Here is a 23,335-nt window from a genome sequence, read left to right on the forward strand (position 1 = left end):
TCCAAAGAAGACTGAATATCTTGTTTCATCAATGACTAAACATAGATGATCAAAAGTTTTACGATCTTCTTGGCAGCCCAAAGATAGTTTTCTGACCAAAAAGCCTTTTGTTCTCTTCGGTGACCAAAAGCTTTATGATCTCGGCTGTCAGAAGACAGTTTTCTGACTCGAAAGTTCTGTGAGTTTTCTCCTTGGCGGACTAAAAACCTTGTGATTGAATACCATTGAATGTCCATAGACGACTGTCTTTGTGATCTCTTTAGCTATTCGAAGTTTTCATTCATCTTTCGACTGCCAAGAAGATTACAATGCTTCAGTCGTCTTTGGACAGCAAAGAAGACTTAATCAACACTGCTCCATCAGTCACCACCAAAGATATCGACCACCATAATTAGTCTGGAAAGTCGGGACTTCGGATGCATTGTTAAATAAGTGAATAAATATTTTTTACAGAATTTCAAGTGATGCATTTCATAGTTTAGAGTTGAAGAAATTTTAGAAATTAAAGGAAACTCTGGCATTACGTAAGAAATTCCTATGAACACTGATTCTCACTCCTTGACCAAACTTCCCGTCAATATTACACAAAAAATCTCACTCAGTCTTTAAGAAAGGAAGCGCTTACCCTTGATGAAGTTCTTCGTGACAGCTCCAAGTACATTGAGGATGTTCAGATGCCGTCCCAAGTGTATCAGGATTTTCAATTCCGCGATCAACGCTCGGCGCTGCTCTGCATTCGCATTTTCTACAATAGAGAGGTTAGATTTAGAACTTTCGTGGCTAAGTTTATTTATGCTCTACGTAGATTAATATGAGAGAACTATCCTTTGGTCAATACCTTTCAGCATTTTCACAGCAACAGTCGTGGAAGCTTCACCCCGTACAAGGCCTATAGCTTCTGCTTTTACGACTCTTCCAAACGCACCTTGACCAAGAGTCTTACCTGTAAAGTAAGAGGGTTTTGAGTATTTTGGTTGTGAAGAGCAACATGTGCGTGTATGTGTGATTAAGTAATCTGCGATGGGAAGTAAACATTTTGATAATTAGAGAATTTAATGTTCAAGCTAATGTTATTGTGACGTGTTGATGTAAAACGACAAACCAAGTTTGAGTCTTTCTTTAGGAAATTCAAACTGGTGTTTGTAAGGTAACAGCTCCACTTGATCCTGCAGAGGTAGGTTCGGGTTCAAAATATCGACGTAACCTCTTTCGAAACTGGTCTGGTTCAAGAAATCCAGCTCCTTCTTTTGTTTCTAGAATAGAACAAATTAAAATAGGTGAATGTAGGTACGAAAAAAACCGACACCGAAGTAATTACGCACTCTGAATGTCCTTGCGTTTTACCTTGATCAAGGAGGAATAAGTCAGAGCGGTCTGTATATAAAGATAACTAAGCTTCCGGAGGTGTTTGATGTCTAAAGAGATCACAAAGCTTTTGATCATCTTGCTTACGGAAGCTTATAGATATCTGAGAAGATCCTGAAGCTTTCGTATGTTCTCAGACATCCAACGATTTCCCTTCTCGGATATCTTTGGACAGCCAAGAAGATCACAAAGCTTTCAATCGTCATTTCAATTTTAACATTGCATATTGGACATGATATACGTTACATGACTCACTACTACGTTCAAAAAGTTCCGGAACTTATTTTGTTTCGGAAGAATGAGCACAGATGGAGCCTGCTTATTTGGTTTTTTCTTCGAAGTAACAACCCTGTGCAGTTAGGCATTTTTGCCATCTTTCATACAAAGATGTAAATGCGGATTACAAGCCTCGTTTTACCACATCCTCCAGTATCTTCGTCGCTGCTCACTGCACTTCTTCGGAACCTGAGAATCGTTGAACATTTAAGCAAATTATTTATCCGAGGAGAAAAAGAAAAAGTCACATGGGGTAAGATCAGGGAGAATGAGCTGGTTGTGGAAGTGTGGAAATGTGAGTTTTTTGACAGTAAATCTGACACCAAGAGGGACCCCGTGAGTTCTTAAACGTTTGCATGATCCGGTGAAACGCAAGCAACCAGATCTTCGGAAGGCGAATTCATTAAGACAATGTGCTAGCTCACGGGTCCCTCCTGGCAGGGCCGGAACTAGATATTTTGTCACCCAGGGGCAAGGCGGCATTTTGGCGCCCCTTGTAATGTAGAAGAAACAGTTAAAGGGTTAAAATTCAGCGCCCGGGGCACCAGACCCGCCTGCCCCCCCCCCTCTAGTTGCGGCCCTGCCTCCTGGTGTCAGAGATTTCACCTGTCAAAACATTCAATTCCGATACTTTCACAACCAATTTATTCCCCATGATCTCACCGCATGCGACTTCTTCTCTTTTCCACGGATGAAGAATTTGCTTAATGGGCAACGATTTCCAGGTTCCCAGTGAGTAGCGACGTAGGCGCTGGGAGGATGTGGCAAAAGGAGGCTTGCAATCATCATTCACATATCGGTACGAACGATGGCAAAAATGCGCAATTGCACAGGATAGTTACTTCGAAGGAAACACCAAATGAACAGTTCTAACACACAATATATTCTCTAATAAAATGAAATCCAACTGATAGATTTTGTTAATAAGTTCATCCAAGATCAGAAATCATGTATTGCGGCAGAATATATGAGATGAAGGTTTCATAAAAACTAAAACTTCAAAGCAAAAAAGAAAAAAATAATCGAATTTTACGTGCCTCATAGAACAGAATCAAATTTCAATATGCTACGTAGATTTACGTCACAAAGGAGTGTTTCTCATTCTTGCTACATGAACCTCAAATGTTTTCGTGAGGCAAGCACTATGTCAAAATTCACTTAGTCCTTGAACAAGGAAGTACTGAGGTCAAAATCTTTACTCAAATCGATCCGAAAGAGGCTGGAGTGCTGCTAGCACGTGGTGAGCTTTATCGAGACTTGGAATGCGCCGAGTGACCAGTTTACGTTAAGACAGAAAAATACGAGTGATTGCCTCCGCAAAACAAAAACACCGTGAAATGAAACACAGAACAGGATCGAATATTCCGAGAGAAAACTGTTCATGGATGAATTCACGAAGTCCGCTTTTGCAAAACAGCAAAATGATCCTTCCCGTAGCGTCACCATAAGCAAGAGCAATTGGACTGTTTGATGTTGTAAAAAGCAACGGCAATCACACAGGAAGTTACTTAAATAAATCATTTGCATGATTTCTAGAAAAGAGTATCTAAGATTTGTGCCTAAACTTTTGTGGTATGTATTTTCATTTGACCATTTTCGTCGCACCGCGGCCATTTCCTGCACACGAGGGCTAATCAGACCGGGACCTACAATTTATTGCCGATTCCGAACGGCAGGATTGTTTTTTTTATACTCATCTAGGGGTTGGTGCGCTAACCCCTCGATGGGGGACTGCGGTAGCAGTTTTTTCTTCGGTCACGTCGCCGGGAATGTATTTTCATTGCTTTCCCTACAATGTAACGAATACTCAAGATCAGATATCCCCGAGGATGGTCCGCGGGACGTGGGTTCAGCTTGTATGGCTAAGAGGGTGGGTCGCAATGAATTTCGTAAAAAGAAATTTTGAGTTCTTAGGCTTCAAAATAGCATTGGAATATTAACAGAGATTTATTATAATAGCAGATACAGGGTGGGCAAAAAGTCCGTAAAAACTCATAGAAACCGGAAAAATAACCGAAATAGAAAACGGTTTGCATGGTTAGCATCGCTAGGTCACGGGAATTTTTTTAATACAGGGAAAAAAAACTAAAATAACAGCCGATAGATGGTGCTGACGTACACAAGTCAAAGATAAGATACGCGAATAACGAACAGAATGCCTCCAAAAATCGTTTATTACAGCAGTATGTGTTCCACGCGACCACCACCGCATGGGATAACACATTGCAGGCGAGTCGCAAATCCAGCAACGGCAGAGTGCAGCAGGTTTCTTACAACCGTCTCATTTGCATATTCCCACCGAAGTCGCTCGTACTAGCGCCACCTATCGGCGGTTTTTTGAGTTTTTTTCCCCCCTGTCTTAAAAAAATTCCCATGATCTAGCGATGCTAACCCTGCAAACAGTTATTTTATTTCGATTATTTTTCCGGTTTTTGTGAATTTTCAAATTTTCTACGGACTTTTTGCCCCACCCTGTATAAAGATATTTTCTCTTTTATACAAAGTATTTTTTTGCATTACTCCGCGTACGTCTGTGATCTCACCATGCGTTAGGATATAGTGAGCGGGGGGGGGGGGGGGCAGAGTTTTACTGACTTTTTCTGACGGGGGGGAGGGGCCAAAAATTGGCTAAAAATCTGTTGACGTAATACTTGAACGGCCTTGATACAATAATTCTGGTTACATACCTTCTCCCTCAGAACTTTCTTCGCCAGTGCAAGTGACACAATCAGGAGCACGACTGCGAAAAGTGCGGATAATATTATCACTGATATCTCTGTGGTTGTCAAGGTGCTGTTCATATATACGCCACCTTTGCGAGACGGAAAAAAATAATTGTTAAGACTATTCCATGAAAAATTGAGAGAGAAAAAAATTGGCAGATTTCCAAGAAAAGGCGGTGTTGGGGCGGGGGCGACTTACCGGACAGGACTTTGAGGGTTGTGTTGGCCTTGACTTGACCACCGCGGTTTCCCACGATGCACTCGTAGAAGCCGGAATCCTTTTCGACGACTCGTTTCAGAATGAGGCTCTGGTTCCTTCTCACGAGTTCCACGCCGGACATGTTGCGGACATCAAACAACTTCCCGTCTTTCGTCCAAATTATCTGTGGTTGCGGGACGCCCCGGGCATTGCAATAGAATTCGTGGAGAGTTGCCGGGGATGCCGTTATGGTCTTGCCCTTCATGTTGGTTTCTTCTACGACCGGACTCTGTATATCTGGAAGGAGGGAGTAAGCGAAAAAAATCCATTTTAGAGTCACTCATTGCATTCGCGTTTCTGTGATTTCAATAATTTTTTTTGAATTTACATTATTTTCTGGATCCTTAATAATTCTGAAATTATTTTTCAAATTTATTCTGAACTTCCAATAGCTGCGTAATTGCTTTTTTCATTGATTCTGAAATTATTCCTCGTTGTAATTATGGATTTTTGTTTTTAATAATTCTGAAATTATTGAAATTGTTCTGAATTTTCACTAATTCATATTTTTTTTTTACATTCTGAAACTATTTTTCTTATGAATTCTGAAGTTTTCTAATTTTTTATAGTTTCTAAATTGTCTATATTTTTTGCTTTCATCGATTCTGAAATTATTTCCTTTGTCTATTCTGTAACTATTTCTTCCATCGATTATGAAATTATTTCTTGCATCGGTTATAAAATTATTTCTTCCATCGATTATGAAATTATTTCTTTCATCGGTTATGAAATTATTTCTTCCATCGATTATGAAATTATTTCTTTCATCGGTTATGAAATTATTTCTTCCATCGATTATGAAATTATTTCTTTCATCGATTATGAAATTATTTCTTTCACCGGTTATGAAATTATTTCTTTCACCGGTTATGAAATTCTTTCACCAGTTATGAAATTATTCTTCAATCGATTATGAAATTATTTCTTTCACCAGCTATGAAATTATTTCTTTCATCGGTTATGAAATTATTTCTTCCATCGATTATGAAATTATTTCTTTCACCGGTTATGAAATTATTTCTTCCATCGATTATGAAATTATTTCTTTCACCGGTTATGAAATTATTTCTTCCATCGATTATGAAATTATTTCTTTCACCGGCTATGAAATTATTTCTTTCACCGGTTATGAAATTATTCTTCAATCGATTATGAAATTATTTCTTTCACCGGCTATGAAATTATTACTTTCATCGGTTATGAAATTATTTCTTCCATTTTCTTTCACCGGTTATGAAATTATTTCTTTCACCGGTTATGAAATTCTTTCATCGGTTATGAAATTATTTCTTTCACCGGTTATGAAATTATTTCTGTCACCGGTTATGAAATTATTTCTTTCATCGATTATGAAATTATTTCTTTCACCGGTTATGAAACTATTCTTCCATCGATTATGAAATTATTTCTTTCACCAGCTATGAAATTATTTCTTTCATCGGTTATGAAATTATTTCTTTCACCGGCTATGAAATTATTTCTTTCATCGACTATGAAATTATTTCTTCCATCAATTATGAAATTATATCTTCCATCGATTATGAAATTATTTCTTTCATCGGTTATGAAATTATTTCTTTCACCGGCTATGAAATTATTTCTTTCATCGACTATGAAATTATTTCTTCCATCGATTATGAAATTATTTATTTCATCGGTTATGAAATTATTTCTTTCACCAGTTATGAAATTCTTTCATCGGTTATGAAATTATTTCTTTCATCGGTTAAAAAATTATTTCTTCCATCGATTATGAAATTATTTCTTTCACCGGCTATGAAATTATTTCTTTCATCGGTTATGAAATTATTTCTTTCACCGGTTATGAAATTCTTTTATCGGTTATGAAATTCTTTTATCGGTTATGAAATTATTTCTTTCATCGGTTATGAAATTATTTCTTTCACCGGCTATGAAATTATTTCTTCCATCGATTATGAAATTATTTCTTCCATCGATTATGAAATTATTTCTTCCATCGATTATGAAATTATTTCTTCCATCGATTATGAAATTATTTCTTTCACCGGCTATGAAATTATTTCTTCCATCGATTATGAAATTATTTCTTCCATTGATTATGAAATTATTTCTTCCACCGGCTATGAAATTATTTTTTCCACCGGCTATGAAATTATTTCTTTCATCGATTATGAAATTATTTCTTCCATCAATTATGAAATTATTTCTTCCATCGATTATGAAATTATTTCTTCCATCGATTATGAAATTATTTCTTCCATCGATTATGAAATTATTTCTTCCATCGATTATGAAATTATTTCTTTCACCGGCTATGAAATTATTTCTTCCATCGATTATGAAATTATTTCTTCCATTGATTATGAAATTATTTCTTCCACCGGCTATGAAATTATTTTTTCCACCGGCTATGAAATTATTTCTTTCATCGATTATGAAATTATTTCTTCCATCAATTATGAAATTATTTCTTCCATCGATTATGAAATTATTTCTTTCATCGGTTATGAAATTATTTCTTTCACCGGTTATGAAATTCTTTCATCGGTTATGAAATTATTTCTTTCATCGGTTATGAAATTATTTCTTTCATCGGTTATGAAATTATTTCTTCCATCGATTATGAAATTATTTCTTTCATCGGTTATGAAATTATTTCTTCCATCGATTATGAAATTATTTCTTCCATCGATTATGAAATTATTTCTTTCACCGGTTATGAAATTCTTTTATTGGTTATGAAATTATTTCTTTCACCGGCTATGAAATTATTTCTTTCACCGGCTATGACATTATCCATCGATTATGAAATTATTTCTTTCACCGGCTATGAAATTATTTCTTTCATCGGTTATGAAATTATATCTTTCACCGGTTATGAAATTATTTCTTCCATCGATTATGACATTATTTCTTTCACCGGCTATGAAATTATTTCTTTTATCGATTCTGAAATTATTTCTTTCACCGGCTATGAAATTATCCATCGATTATGAAATTATTTCTTCCATCGATTATGAAATTATTTCTTTCACCGGCTATGAAATTATTTCTTTCATCGGTTATGAAATTATTTCTTCCATCGATTATGACATTATTTCTTTCACCGGCTATGAAATTATTTCTTTTATCGATTCTGAAATTATTTCTTTCACCGGCTATGAAATTATCCATCGATTATGAAATTATTTCTTCCATCGATTATGAAATTATTTCTTTCACCGGCTATGAAATTATTTCTTTCATCGGTTATGAAATTATTTCTTCCATCGATTATGACATTATTTCTTTCACCGGCTATGAAATTATTTCTTTTATCGATTCTGAAATTATTTCTTTCACCGGCTATGAAATTATCCATCGATTATGAAATTATTTCTTCCATCGATTATGAAATTATTTCTTTCACCGGCTATGAAATTATTTCTTTCATCGGTTATGAAATTATTTCTTCCATCGATTATGACATTATTTCTTTCACCGGCTATGAAATTATTTCTTTTATCGATTCTGAAATTATTTCTTTCATTGATTCTGAAATTATCTCCTTTGTCTATCCTGTAATAATTTTTTTATAAATATTCTGAAATTATTTCTTTCATCGAATCTGAAATTATTTCTTTCAGTTATTCTGGAATCATTTCACGCAACCGATAACAATCGGGGAAGTGGCTCCAAGTTCATAGGGAGCCTCATTCATGCAAATTTGTAGGCAAGCATTCAGCCAGTTGAGGGGCCTGAGTATTTTGCCAGGGGAACCCACGATGCTCTGGGGTGTTTGCCCTGCACGCCACCCTTTACTTTTTGCTTTCAAATTTGTCACGAATGTCTAGCATAAAAGACAAGGACAATCCCCGGGACCCTCGAAGAAAGAAAAAAAAAATGGGGGCCTGTCGCCCTTCTCCTCGTTGGGGGGAGCCAAGGGCATACAACAAAACAGATCATTTCCTCGGAATCGAAGAATTAACTCACTTTGCACATCAATGACAGCACTGATCACCGTCTTGTTTCCATCGTCCGCAACCGCAAAACATTCGTATTCGCCACTGGAGTTGCGATGAACAGGTTCGAATAAAATCGCTGAAACGTGTGAGTACTTGGTGCTCCATTCGAGAACCTTCGAGTCTGTCAATAAAAGAAAGAGCACTTAAAGAGCACCGATTGCACTTAAAAAAGAGACATACAAATAGCATGTGATACGTTTCATTAAATCATTAGTAATGTAGTTGAGTAGTGTATTCTATTTGTTTTATTTATTATACCAAGGGCGCGCCACCTTTGGATGACTGTGCGCCACTTCATTGGTTTGAAAACGGGTCTCGCGGGCCACTTGATTCGGTGAGCTGCTGACACCACCACAGGTCACTTAACTGATCTGCAAATGTGTCGCGAGCCGCTTGCGTGATCTAGAACTGTGCCACGGGTCACTTAGTTAATCTGTAAATATGCCGCGGACTGCTTAAGTGCTCTGAAACTGTGCTACGGATCATTCAAGTGCTGTGAAACTGTGCTGCGGTCACTCAAGTGGTTTGTAAATTTGGCGCGGGTAACTCAAGTGATCCATAAATCTATCGAGTGTCAGTTAAGTGATCTGTAAATGTTCTGCGGGCGACTTGGAGTCATCTGTAACTGCGCCGTGGGCCATTTGAAGGATCTGGGACTGTGCCGAGGAACTCGGTTTGTAAGTATGCCGCGTGTTATTCAAGTGATTCGTAAATATATCGAGTGTCACATTTACAGATCACGTACGATATGTGAATGGGCCACTTCAGTCATCTGCCTACCGACTTGCAGAGGCGAAATGCACGGGGGGGGGGGTGAAGGGTGAAACGTGCTAGGGGTTAAATTTCAGTGGCGAAGCTTCCGTAAATCAATGTAATCAATAGACTAATTGGTTGGCTTTTTTTCAAGTTTTGTAGAAGACTTTTTATCAATTTTTTAGTGTATTCCCGACAGATGGCAGCACTACACATAACAAGCATTACACGGTAACAAAATTCACGTCAGGTTCACAACACGTACACGCACATTCTAACATGTACTAATTCGTTAGAGATTCTGCAGAGGAATTGGGGACGCGGTGTACGTGTGGGCTAGTAGTAGTAGTAGTAGTAGTAGCGCGGTCCCGGCCTAAGATTCACACACGAAACTACGATGAAGATTAATTGAAGAAAAAATTGTCGTGTACTTACTAGTGTTATTGACGATAAGAACAGCTTCAGAATTTTCTCCAACAACACGTTTCTTCCTCCAAGAAACTTTGTCGAAGGTGAAGACGTTCGCTTTACACGTCAATGCCAAGACGTCGCCGACAACAGGGCGACTGTCCGAGATGGACACCTCAAATCCCCCTTTGGCATCTGCAACACACATGAGGAAAACACCACAATAGAAATTTCAACAACAGTGCTTAATACATTCATGTCACGTTTTCATGATACATGGGTCCTTAACCTGCAGGTCGCGACCGAAACTTGGATCGCACTGGCTCCTGAGATGAGTCGTACGATCCCGCTTATAATTTGGTTTTAAATCCATTTGCTGTACCGCTGGTTTCAGAGGCACCTCAACAATTTCGATGGCCAGGGCCGTCTTAACTGCATCATGCCCCCCCCCCCCGGGCCAAGTAATTTTTCTGAAGCCCTACCTGGCAAGTTCTTGAAAATTTCAATCAGTTCTCATTTTTGTGAGGTCCCCCTCGTTCTTCTTTCTTGAGGCCTCCGGTCAGCGCCCGGGTAGGCCATGCGTTGAGACGGCACTAGCCTTGGGCTGAGACCCAGACATTTTTTGGGGCCAAGTAAATCCTGTTTAGCCATGATTTTGCATACAGTATTTCTGGGGGAGAAGTCGGCATCCGAAATGATACGCTATTGTTACAGAATGCAAAAAAATGAATGGAAATTCGGAACTAGGGGAAGAAATAATTTGAGAACTAGTGAAAATTCAGAATTCAGGAAAGAAATAATTTCGGAATTGGTTAAAATTCAGAATTCAGGAAAAATAATTTCAGAATTGGTTAAAATTCAGAATTCAGGAAAAATAATTTCAGAATTGGTTAAAATTCAGAATTCAGGAAAAATAATTTCAGAATGAATGAAAATTCAGAATTCAGGAAAGAAATAATTTCAGAATTAGTGAAAATTCAGAATTCAGGAAAGAAATAATTTCAGAATTAGTGAAAAGTCAGAACTCAGGAAAGAAATAATTTCAGAATTAGTGAAAGTCAGAACTTAGGAAAGAAATAATTTGAGAATGAATAAAAATTCAGAACTCAGGAAAGAAATAATTTCAGAATTAATGAAAATTCAGAATTTAGGAAAGAAATAATTTGAGAATGAATAAAAATTCAGAACTCAGGAAAGAAATAATTTCAGAATTAATGAAAATTCAGAATTTAGGAAAGAAATAATTTGAGAATGAATAAAAATTCAGAACTCAGGAAAGAAATAATTTCAGAATTAATGAAAATTTTGAATTTCTGAATGAAATAATTTAAGAATGGATAAAAATTCAGAACTCAGGAAAGAAATAATTTCAGAACTAGTGAAAAGTCAGAACTTAGAAAAGAAATAATTTGAGAATGAATGAAAATTCTGAATTTCTGAATGAAATAATTTCAGAATGAATGAAAATTCAGAACTCAGGAAAGAAATAATTTCAGAACTCAGGAAAGAAATAATTTCAGAACTCAGGAAAGAAATAATTTCAGAATTAATGAAAATTCTGAATTTCTGAATGAAATAATTTCAGAATGAATAAAAATTCAGAACTCGGGAAAGAAATAATTTCAGAATTAGTGGAAGTCAGAACTCAGAAAAGAAATAATTTCAGAATTAATGAAAATTCTGAATCTCTGAATGAAATAATTTCAGAATGAATGAAAATTCAGAACTCAGGAAAGAAATAATTTCAGAATTAGTGGAAGTCAGAACTTAGAAAAGAAATAATTTGAGAATGAATGAAAATTCTGAATTTCTGAATGAAATAATTTCAGAATGAATGAAAATTCAGAACTCAGGAAAGAAATAATTTCAGAACTCAGGAAAGAAATAATTTCAGAATTAATGAAAATTCTGAATCTCTGAATGAAATAATTTCAGAAGGAATGAAAATTCAGAACTCAGGAAAGAAATAATTTCAGAATTAATGAAAATTCTGAATTTCTGAATGAAATAATTTCAGAAGGAATGAAAATTCAGAACTCAGGAAAGAAATAATTTCAGAATTAATGAAAATTCTGAATTTCTGAATGAAATAATTTCAGAATGAATGAAAATTCAGAACTCAGGAAAGAAATAATTTCAGAATTAATGAAAATTCTGAATTTCTGAATGAAATAATTTCAGAAGGAATGAAAATTCAGAACTCAGGAAAGAAATAATTTCAGAAGGAATGAAAATTCAGAACTCAGGAAAGAAATAATTTCAGAATTAATGAAAATTCTGAATTTCTGAATGAAATAATTTAAGAATGGATAAAAATTCAGAACTCGGGAAAGAAATAATTTCAGAATTAGTGGAAGTCAGAACTCAGAAAAGAAATAATTTCAGAATTAATGAAAATTCTGAATTTCTGAATGAAATAATTTCAGAATGAATGAAAATTCAGAACTCAGGAAAGAAATAATTTCAGAATTAGTAGAAGCTTTCAGTAATTTGGGGGGGAGTAGGCTTTTTTTAATTCGGAACCCCAAGCATAGGCTTTGTTGGCCCACCTGCTAAGACACCATGAACTGATTTCACTGATTTGTAAAACGACAGCCTTTGTTAATCAGAAATATTTAATTGATACTTTCAAATTTAAAAGATGGATCGGCGAGTTGCAAAGTTGATCCTGTCGTTGATTTTGGGTCACGGCTGAAAAATGTTAAGAACCCCTGCATTAAGTTATTCAGAATCATAAAAGTCAAACACCGACTAGAATTTCGATCCAAGTGGATTTTACCTGTCACGATGAAGGGTGCGATTTGTTCGTCTTGACCCATGACATTACTGGCCATACACATGTAATGTCCAGATGCGTTCGGCATCACATGCAAGTTGGACACAGCTGAATAATTCCGCTCTCCGTGAACCACGTAGCTGACATTGTCTCTGTTGGGATAATCGTTTCCGTATTCCACATCGATCCAACCATCGAATCCACCAGGACTACAGTTGTGTATCTCTCCGCACGGCTTCCAGCGCCACCATGCGACTGGTGTCGGGAAACCGTTGGCGTGGCACTGGAGGGTGTATTCTTCGCCGACTATGTACATCTTCTGCACACCGACCAGCTTCACAATCGGTTTATCTATGAGGAAAGTCAAAGATGTAATGAGTAAACTATATTCAGTGAGAGCTAAAAACAAGTGCCGTGCAGGCGCGAATCCAGAGAGCCGGATAATATGGGGGAAAATGGGTCCATATCCCGCAAAATACGGGATGCGGTGACCATGACTACACATTAAATTGCCCTCCCCTCCACGACACATCATCACTTGAAGACCCATTGGCTAGCTACACTTTAAGAACCTTACTCGTGGGAAGGCAACAGCTGCGCCGCATAGGCAACTGTCGCGAGGCAGCGCCCTTAAAACCGCGCAGATTAGTCAACTGCTCGCGAGGCGGCTGATTTTTGAAGGCTGGGCCACAACTGGCCCGATGTCGCGGGGCAGCTGTGTGCACTATGTGTTTATTTGTATGCTTTGTATACATCCCTTTCAGACCCTGGTGCCACAAATGTGTGTGGGTTGTTTTTTTCTCACTGTAGAATTTCTTATTTTGACCTTAGGGGAGTTGAGCTCCGACTTGAAGGATTGCGTAAGTTTTAAGATACATTCATTCATTCAAACCGAGCACAACTCCGGTCTAAAGTTTTAAGATAGAAATATGGTGAATATGAACTTTGGGTAGGGACTTTCATAAGAGAGCAGCACTTAAAGTTGAAATTTCAGGGGACATTTAAGATGGCTTCCAAGAGAAAAGTGCCTCCGGGAAATGTGTAATTTATTACATAAAATTTAGATCTGAAAGAGGTATAATCGTTTTCAGTGGCCCGCCCGCCCAGGGGGCTCGGAATCTGAGAATTTTGCCTCCGACATTTCACCCTTTGTGCGTTTCGTCTCCGGTACATTTTGACCTCCAATATCCTCCCCCCCCCCCGACATTTCGCCTGCCCCTGACTGTATGAGTGACCAAGTGTGTGATCGTATGAGAAGTGAGGGATGCGCATATGACTACATGGTTGTAGTAATGGTTGAGTAAATGACCATATGAATGATCAAGTGAGTGACCGTTTGAGCAAGTGATTGTGAGTGACTGTATGGTTGAGTAAATGACTTGATGAATGATCAAGTCACGCAATTGGTCACTCATACGTCACGCAATTGGTCACTCATACGATCACTCACTTGGCCACTCATACGATCACTCACTTGGCCACTCATACGATCACTCACTTGGCCACTCATACGTTCAGGGAAGGTGGACGATCAGGGACGAAATGTCCGGGGCAAAGTTTCCGTAAACCAGGGCAGTAGTGTAGTTCTGTTATTATAATTGTAATGTAATGTAAACTGTTAACCCCGGGGGCCAATAGTGCTCCCTGGGGTAGGATGTAAATCTTTTTCTTTTTATTGAGAAAATAACTTCTCCCTCCGGTGAACCCCCGTATGGCGAATCATATTCACCGGGCTGGGGTAAAAACTGGAAAAATCGGGGATTCGGGGGGGGGGAGGGAAAGCACCAACACGACTCAATCGGTAGTAAATTGCCACTGGCGATACACCAGAGTTGTGCTCGGTTTGATTAAATGACACATCACTCTCTCTGGATCCGCGCCTGGTGCTGTAAGTACGAGAATGAAGTCTATCTACAAGAGACCTACCTTTCACATCCAAAATAATGGATATATTGTTGACCGTATCAGTCGTCTTCCCAATCAGAGTGTAGGTTCCAGCATCAGACCGAGACAGTTGACCGATCTCGAGTTTGACAGTGAATGCAGTGATCTTCAGTTGGTACCGGGTATCGGATGGCAGGACCTCGCCGTCTTTAAGCCAATACAGGCTGACATCGGACATGCTGGGGAAAGCGTGGATGCCGATGACGAACTTGACATCTTGACCAGCTTTGTATATGACTGGTTGAGAGAGGTCCATGTCTGTTGTGAAGTTCACGTGAGTTGGCTGACGGGATGCTGCAATCAAACAAATGTAAATGAATTTCATTTTGATGCCATCATTGGACGGACGCATCTACCGTTTATTTATAAATCAAATTTTTGTATAAAACAAATACAGTCGAATCCCGTTATAACGAACTCCAAGAGACCAGAGAAATCGCTTCGTTACAACGAAATTTCGTTATAAAGGAATCCCAGATTTTTACATTGTTCCTATGTAAACTTATCAGGAGGATTAGAAAATTTTTCGTTATATAAAACGAGATTTTCGCTACAACGGTGTTCGTTAAAACGGGATTCGACTGTATGATATGAATATTCGAGCATGTGAGCGTCCTCGCGCACTAACAAGCATCTCTTCACGTCTTAGAGCGTCCATTGGGCTACACTAGGGCAACCATTGTGATCTTCGATATAGTTCTTCACGTCCGCCTTAAGGTGGAGGCAAAGGTGTCGCTTATTTCCTATCAATGTCTCACGGTCTTGTCTCACGATAGCAATAGACAAATTCCAATGTGAATACTGAATGGACAACTGATGTGATGACAACTTTGTGATCTACTTTGACTGTCTGAAGATGACTGACAGCTTTGCGATGTCTTTTCCTGTCGAAATGGTTGACTGAAAGTTAGGGTTCTTCACTTGGCTGTCCGAAGACGACTGGAAGTTTTGTGATTTACTTTGGTTGTCCGAAGACGACTGAAAGCTTTGTGACATACTTCGCCTGCCTGAAGATGACTGAAAGCTTTGTGACATACTTCGCCTGCCTGAAGTTGACTGAAAGCTATGCAATCGCTTTTGGCTGTCCGAAGACGACTGGAAGTTTTGTGGTTTACTTTGGCTGTCCGAAGACGACTGGAAGTTTTGTGATTTACTTTGGTTGTCCGAAGACGACTGAAAGCTTTGTGACATACTTCGCCTGCCTGAAGATGACTGAAAGCTTTGTGACATACTTCGCCTGCCTGAAGTTGACTGAAAGCTATGCAATCGCTTTTGGCTGTCCGAAGACGACTGGAAGTTTTGTGATTTACTTTGGTTGTCCGAAGACGACTGAAAGCTTTGTGACATACTTCGCCTGCCTGAAGTTGACTGAAAGCTTTGTGACATACTTCGCCTGCCTGAAGTTGACTGAAAGCTATGCAATCGCTTTTGGCTGTCCGAAGACGACTGGAAGTTTTGTGATTTACTTTGGTTGTCCGAAGACGACTGAAAGCTTTGTGACATACTTCGCCTGCCTGAAGTTGACTGAAAGCTATGCAATCGCGTTTGGCTGTCCGAAGACGACTGGAAGTTTTGTGATTTACTTTGGCTGTCCGAAGACGACTGAAAGCTTTGTGACATACTTCGACTGCTCGAAGACGACTGGAAGCTTTATGATCTCCTTTGCCTGTCCAAAAACTAACCAATTTTTTTTGTCTTTGACTGTCCGAAGACTATTAAAAGATTTTAGAATTCCCTTGGCTGCTCAAAGACGACAGATAGTTCTGTTGCCTTCTCAGCTGACCAAAGTTGCCTGAAAGCTTTGTGATCACCTTAGCTAAAAACGAAACCCACTCTAAAAACGAAATCTTTGTGATATTATTAGCTGTCCGTAGGTGATTGAAAACTCTGTAATTATCAGTCTTTACCAAAGAGAGATTGAACTTCACCCTAGATATCCAAAGACGACGAAAAGGTTCGAATAATGAAGGAGGATTTCTGCGACACCCCCCCCCCCCCACATTTCCAAAGTTGTAATCCAAAGAAATGAATGGAGGTTTTAATTCCACTGAAACTCAGTTCCCTATGCTAGAACTATATTCTCATTCTCATCATGACATTGGCCTTGGAAGCCTATTTTATTCTACGGTCGAATTACTTCAGTTGAGAAGAGCGAATAAAAAAAAAGCTTACCATACACAAAGATTTGAACTTTATCGCTACCAGTCTTTTCAGAGTGGTCAGTAACCGAGCACCTGTAGGTGCCGCTATCACTGGGAATAACTTCCTTCACTGTTAGGTATGCAGTGACTTCTTCATGAGTGTAGTCCCTGACAGTCTTCCTATGCGGTGGTCCTACTGTATTGGTGATACGAGTCGTGCTCTGAAAGAGAAAGAAAAAATTACAATGTAATTACTCGAGGGACTCCTTGCGGTAGCAATTTTTTTTCTGCTATCATGTCACTGTTTCTGTTGTACCCCTGTGTCAGGAAAGTTTTCTGACGAGGACGAACCTGGTATCGAATTCGCGATACCTCTAAACATCCTTTGGAACTTTAGGCGAGTATCTTATCGACCTGGGCTACCGCGCCCCCCGTAATGAAAGTTACCTTCAAAGTCCACGGGGGATGGACAGCGAAAATAAGTTCCTTACTTACCGATCCTGAGGGTGACTGACGATATAGATGGCGCTTTCATTTCCCACCCAACTCCACTGGTAGGAAATTGCCGTATGGCGATGTATGACCGGCGTATGACCGTGTAAAATAAATACTGCTATTCTGCAGTAGTTCTGAAACTTTTGTCACGCGCGGCTCTTTTGCCTAATTCAGGGGTCATATGCGGCTCACCAGAATAGTTTGGTGGATTCGAGGCGGCAAAATCAAGTTTGCCTTTCTGACAAAAATCCTAGTTATGGTTCCTCCTGAGAGGCGCATGCCCCTCCTTTGAGGGCGGTGCTGGCAGGGATTATACTCGGGGACCCGGGTACGGTTTCTGTCATTTTTTTTTTATTTTCTCACACTATAAATTTACTATATAGAGAACTGTGGAAATTCCAGATAGGGTTCCCACCGAAGGTACAAGCCTAGGAGTCCTATTAGTTCCCCCAATGCCGTCTTAACGCATGGGCCCTCCCGGGCGCTGCCTCGGGCTTCACAACAATGATATCTTGCTGAAATTTTTTGGCCCGAGGGACTAATGATGCTCCTAAGACGGCCCTGCTACTACTCAACCGTACAATGCAACTCGTACACATTCTTCTACGGAATTTCTAACGAATCCGTACAAGCGTTAGAATAAACGCGCTGCGCTATCGTAATTATGTTGTAGGAGTTGTGCTCGTTTCGTTTTTCGCTGGTGCTTCCATCTGTCTGGACGGGCCCAGTTACAGAATGTGGAAGTCGTGGTATTCGAGTCCATATTATCTGTATTTCCCGGGACATTCTCGTATATTTGGACGGGACTGAAGTTCTTATTCATTTTCAAATAAATAACTACACAATTATTTTGTGATGCTCGACTCACCGAGCATCTAGTTGCGGCCTGAGTGAGTGGTCCATTGTTTTATTTTTAGCCATTTATTCCCGATTTACCGTGTGCATGGCCGTAGTTTTCCCTCAACAAAATATGGTCAGACGAGTGCTCTTGTACAAATGATGCATAGAATCAATTAAAAAATAAATAGATTTATTATCACAAAAATGAGAAACTTTGCCTGGTTTTAATTTATACAAAAATTGCCACGTTTTTAAGACAAATAAATTCAATTGGTCGAATGGTCGACCCGTTTCGGCTCTTCAATGGAGAGCCGTCATCAGGACCTCGTGGTCAGAATTCACACGAATGAGTCGTGGAGGGGTGATGTTTACGTCTGGTCGTCCGAAGAATTCGCCTTTGTATTTGCTGCGTCCGAGTGGTCTTTGGATGCGAATTGGGGAGCCATCTGTTGCAAAGTGTTGAAAGGTTTGTCACGACTGAGGTTAATAAAGCCTGCAGAATTGTGTGTTGCTTTTTTAAAAACAAACGCTTTATCAAAATCAAAATAATGTGAACGTTGCCAACAGTGTTGGGCAATAGCCGAATTATCCGTCCGTCCCTTCTCAACATGCTTTCGGTGTTCGAGAACTCGAATATTTAGATTTCTTCTAGTTTGGCCAATATATCCATTTTCACAATTCTTGCATGGGATGAAGTAGATACCAGATTCTTTGGAGGGTGAGATAGGATCTTTCAGATGGGAAAAGGTGAGTATATTTGTTGGCTGGAATATTGCATGGAAGTCAAATTTCTTGAAGATAGAAGAGATCATGAAACTTGAAGAATCGAATGGAAGAACGACGGTATTAGAAAACTGTTTTGAGTCAGCTGGGAGCAGGTTCGTGGTGCATGTCTGGGTCATTTTTCTGAGGACCTTGTCGATGATAAAAGGTGAAAAACCCCGATTAGAAGCGATGTCAAGAAGGATATTGAGTTCATTCTGGAGGGAGGCTGAATCACTGCAAAGTTTTAGTGCTCGATGAACAAAAGAAGAAAATGCCGAAAGTTTCTGATTGGGAGGATGAGATAGCAAAAGTCGTGACGAAACTTTCAACACTTTGCAACAGATGGCTCCCCAATTCGCATCCAAAGACAGCTATCTCCATGCCACCTCATGCAAAATCCCTTCATCCTCCCAATCAGAAACTTTCGGCATTTTCTTCTTTTGTTCATCGAGCACTAAAACTTTGCAGTGATTCAGATGTAGATCAGATGCAGTGATTCCTGATGACGGCTCTCCATTGAAGAGCCGAAATGCGTCGACCAGTCCGCCAATTGCATTTATTTGTCTTAAAAACGTGGCAATTTTTGTATAAAATAAAAGAAAAAAAAAAAAATAGAATTTAAAAAAAAAAAAAAAAACCCAACCACAATTTCAGTGCTGCCATCTCTTAGAGATAAACACAAACAAAACGTATCAAGTTGATATAAACATTGTTAAGTGCTGCCACCTAGTGCGGAAATAACGAAACCAAATTAATTTCCGGATTTTTCAGAAATCGCAATCAAAACGTTAACGCAGCTCCCTTTTTACTGCAAAAAATTGCTTTTTTGGGAATAATTTGTCATTTTAAAAACAGTTAATTCCAGAGATAACACTAAATATTTTTCTTCTAATGTTTCTGATTGAATCTACTTTTCTTTTCTCATCAATTAAAAATTTTATCGAAACCTGCATTTACGGAAACAATTTTTTTCAGGTTTGAATTCCTTTTTCCCACGAAAAACGCTGACTTTTTTTTAACTTTTCACACTATATACAGTACATGCATTTCTATATCACGTCAATTGAAGAACCTTTATTTTTATAATAACATTTCCTTCATAACAGGTATCCCACGTGGTCTAGTGGTTAGGATACCTGGCTCTCACCCAGGAGGCCCGGGTTCGATTCCCGGCGTGGGAAGCGTTTTTTTTTTCTTTTCAGGACATCCTTAGTGTGATGTTTTTTTGAAGTTTGGGGAAGGCGAAGATGTTTAATCTGCGATGAAGAGTGCGGGCCACTTCTTTTCCATTGATCTGAAAACGTCTCGCAGACCACTCAACTATCGCGACCTTGAACTGTGCCGTCTTAAGCCACGGCCCGGTGGCCTCAAGAAAAAAGGGAGCCCTCACAAAAATCAGATCTGGTTGAAATTTCCGAGAATTTGCCTGGTAGGGCCTCAGAAAAATCACTTGGCCCGGGGGCCCCCCATGATGCTCTTCAGACGGCCCTGCCGCAAGTCACTCGCTGAATGTGGCGAGGGTCACTCATGACCTGTAAATGTGCCACGGGCCACTTGGGTTATCTGAGACTGAAGCCATAGGTCACTTAAGTGCTCTTTAACTGTGCTACAATGATCTATAAATTTGTCGCAGGTCACCTAAGCGGAACATGGGCGGAGCGTCAAAGGTGGAGCCTACTGATCTAATGTATATGCGTATATATGAACTGACATCATTATCATCTTGCCCCCCTCCCCCACCAGACTTGTAAGTCTGTCTCCGCCTATGAAGTGGAGCTGTGCCGCGGGTCCTTGAAGTAATCTGAAATTGTGCAATGAGAGTCACTCGAGTGATCTGTGGAACTGTGGCGCAGGTCATTTAAGTAATCTGGAACTATAGGCGCCGAAACCTAGTGGCTAAGTCCCTTTGACCCCGCCCCCCCCCCCAATAAATTTTGTAAAGGACCTGACCCTTCCCCCCCCCCCTCGCCGATAATTTCTGAAGAAAAAACAATGCAATGCACCTTCTCTCTCTCTCGTGCATATGTGTTTTGAGTCCCGTATATGTATACGGGACGACCAGCAACCAGGGCCGTCTCAAGAACATCATGGGCCCCCGGGCCAAGTGATGTTTTTGAGGCCCTTACCTGGAAAATTCTCGAAAATTGCAATCACTTTTCGTTTTTGTGAGGCCCCTCTCCTCTTGAGGCCCTCGGGCCGTGCCCGAGTGGGCCCATGCGTTAAGACGGCACTGCCAGCAACTTTGCGCACCCCCCTCAATATTTTCTTCATGTCGGTGCCTCTGTCTGGAACTGTGCCGCGGGGATGAAAATATACCGCGCGTCACTTGTGAGCTTGAACGGTGCCGTGCATCAATAAAGTGATCATTGACTGTGCCGCGGGTCACTTAAGTGATCCGTTAATGTGACCCTTAGTTCATTTTTACAAAATTAGGGTTGAGGTCATGGGTGACGTTTACGAACTATCTAGGTCAATCTTCTGTGGCCACTCATTTTTCTTCAGAAAACCCTTATGCGGTCCCGGGCTGTACCCGGATTGGCCCTCATGCGTTAAGACGACCCTGATTGTGGAACACTTGTACGCGGCGGGCTCCAGCGCATTGTTTTGCCCGATATGCGGAGTTTTCAAACCGATAATGCAATGAAATTTTTCTCGACTTACGTTCACGTTCGGATACGTCCAATCGAAGAACAGCCTGGTTCCCGGATCGACGTTCACTGTGCATTTCAGGGTGAATGTCCCGTTTACGACAGGGTGAAGGGCTTCGCTGGTGTCGATGAATGGTTGCGGGTCCCGTAGGGTGTCGGCTGTGATTAGAAACAACAACAAATATGTAATCAACACAAAAATGGTCACACCAAATGGTCATATAATGGTCACTCACGTTTCAAGATGATAATAATAATAAAAAAAATGCCTTACGTAGGTAAAACAGGGTGATGTTGATCTCCTGGGAGTTTTTGCCCAGGGCAGCCCTGCACTGGAACAAGCCGCTGAAGTATATGGTCGGGTAATCCAAGATGAACCCTTCCCTGGGGTCGAACGAGATGTCGGTTCCCAGAGAGACGATCTCGCCCCCTTCCATCTCGCCTTCGGTCTTCCAGAGAGTGACGTTCGTCTTGGAGTTGGTGGGTAGGCAGCCGATCACGGCCTTGCGGTTCTGTTGTAGGGCCACGAACATGTAGCCCTTGAACATCGATGATCGTTCGATGAACAGGTTCACGGGGTCTGCAAAAAATTACAATTGAAAAAAATAAATAAATATATATATATATATACACACACACAATTATTACCAAGTACTTCTCAGTGACCAGTGGCCCTCACATCCTGCAGCGGGGCCCCCCCCTTCCCCCAGGCTGGGATCTCTGGCAGGCCAGACATTCCATTGGCCTCTTTTTTTTACAGTGAAGTGTACAAAATAAAACAAAAAAATATGAAAATCGTTCATAGCGCCTGGGTTGTAGCTGCTGGGGCGCATGCTATACCAGCCCAGAGCCACTATTAGGGTTGTGGCCAAGGCCGGATTTCCCCATGGGCAAGAGCGGCATTCTACAAGAGTCCCCAAGGCCACACAAAAATGTTCACTGATTAACCCATAATTTCGAAAACTTTTTGTTGTTTTTCAACCCCCCCCCCCCCGAATGATCTCGTAGGATCCTATATTGTACGGGTTCTTAACCTATGGGTCTTGACCCAAGCAAGTTCGGGTCGCAATGACTTATGAGATAGTCATCCACTAACAGACACGGATTCCTTGAGCTATGATCACGACCCAAACTCGATTTGCAGGGGGGGCTTGCGAGATGTGTCGGATGTGTCGAGCAGGGCCGTCTTAAGAGCATAGTGGGCCCCCGGGCCAATTGGTTTTCCTGAGGCCCTACCTCGTAAATTCTAGAAAATTTCAACCGAATCTCCTTTATGTGAGGCCCCTCTTCTCCTGAGGCCCCCGGGCCGTGCGCGGGTGGGCCCATGCGTTAAGACGGCACTGGTGTCGAGATGTCGTGAGTTACGGGTCGCTACCCAAACTTGATTCGCAGATGGGGAATAAGCCCGGGATTCTGGAGCTTGAGTTGTTCGGAACCTAAAGGACTTACTCCTGAAATCTCTAGGTTCCGAACAACTCGAGATTTCAGGAGGCTTCCAAGATGGGACGTAAAAATCCACTTACGGTCCGGGATTCAGGAGCTTTAGGTCACGACCGAAACTCGATTCGTGGGGGCCTCCGAGATGGGTCGTGAACGTCCACTGACAGCCGCGAGCTGTAAGTGGCGAATTATTGCAGCCGCAATGAGGGCCGTCTTAAAGAGCGTCATGTGCTCTTGTGTGATGTAATTTTTCTGAAGTGGCCCTTCACTGGTCAGATATTTACATGTGCCCACTCTCGAATTATTTTTTCAGACCTCATTTTCATGAGGCCCCGGGGCCACACGTGAAAATGGGCTAATGCGTTTAAACGTCACTGATCACGGCTTGCATCCATTAGGGTTGTAACTAAAGGAGGGCGCAGGTAGGGGGCCCCCAGGCACTAAATTAGAGCGGGTACTGAAATTACTCTTTTCCTGTTTTAAATTATGGGGAGGGGGGCCACCAAAATGGCGTTG

General features: G+C 40.4%; 1 protein-coding gene and 1 non-coding gene across 2 annotated transcripts in view; one reads left to right on the forward strand and one right to left on the reverse strand.

Moving 5' to 3' along the window:
- Positions 1 to 23,335, reverse strand: part of Pvr (PDGF- and VEGF-receptor related) — an 82,506-nt gene that overhangs the window by 16,316 nt on the left and 42,855 nt on the right. The window contains exons 4-15 of the mRNA XM_089237585.1: positions 21,654 to 21,959; positions 21,393 to 21,538; positions 16,663 to 16,852; positions 14,473 to 14,784; positions 12,550 to 12,897; positions 9,798 to 9,965; positions 8,578 to 8,730; positions 4,564 to 4,860; positions 4,329 to 4,453; positions 1,103 to 1,253; positions 839 to 943; positions 626 to 745 (exon numbers count right to left, since the gene is read on the reverse strand). Of these exons, the coding sequence (XP_089093711.1) occupies positions 626 to 745; positions 839 to 943; positions 1,103 to 1,253; positions 4,329 to 4,453; positions 4,564 to 4,860; positions 8,578 to 8,730; positions 9,798 to 9,965; positions 12,550 to 12,897; positions 14,473 to 14,784; positions 16,663 to 16,852; positions 21,393 to 21,538; positions 21,654 to 21,959 (2,421 nt within the window). The remainder of the gene's footprint in view (positions 1 to 625; positions 746 to 838; positions 944 to 1,102; positions 1,254 to 4,328; positions 4,454 to 4,563; positions 4,861 to 8,577; positions 8,731 to 9,797; positions 9,966 to 12,549; positions 12,898 to 14,472; positions 14,785 to 16,662; positions 16,853 to 21,392; positions 21,539 to 21,653; positions 21,960 to 23,335) is intronic.
- Positions 19,841 to 19,912, forward strand: TRNAE-CUC (transfer RNA glutamic acid (anticodon CUC)). The gene has a single exon. It is a non-coding gene; the product is annotated as a tRNA-Glu (tRNA).

Source organism: Pholcus phalangioides, unplaced genomic scaffold, assembly GCF_987345545.1.
Source record: "Pholcus phalangioides strain wild (caught in Gottingen) unplaced genomic scaffold, Ppha-v1.0 ptg000002l_1, whole genome shotgun sequence".
Taxonomy (NCBI): Eukaryota; Metazoa; Arthropoda; class Arachnida; order Araneae; family Pholcidae; genus Pholcus; species Pholcus phalangioides.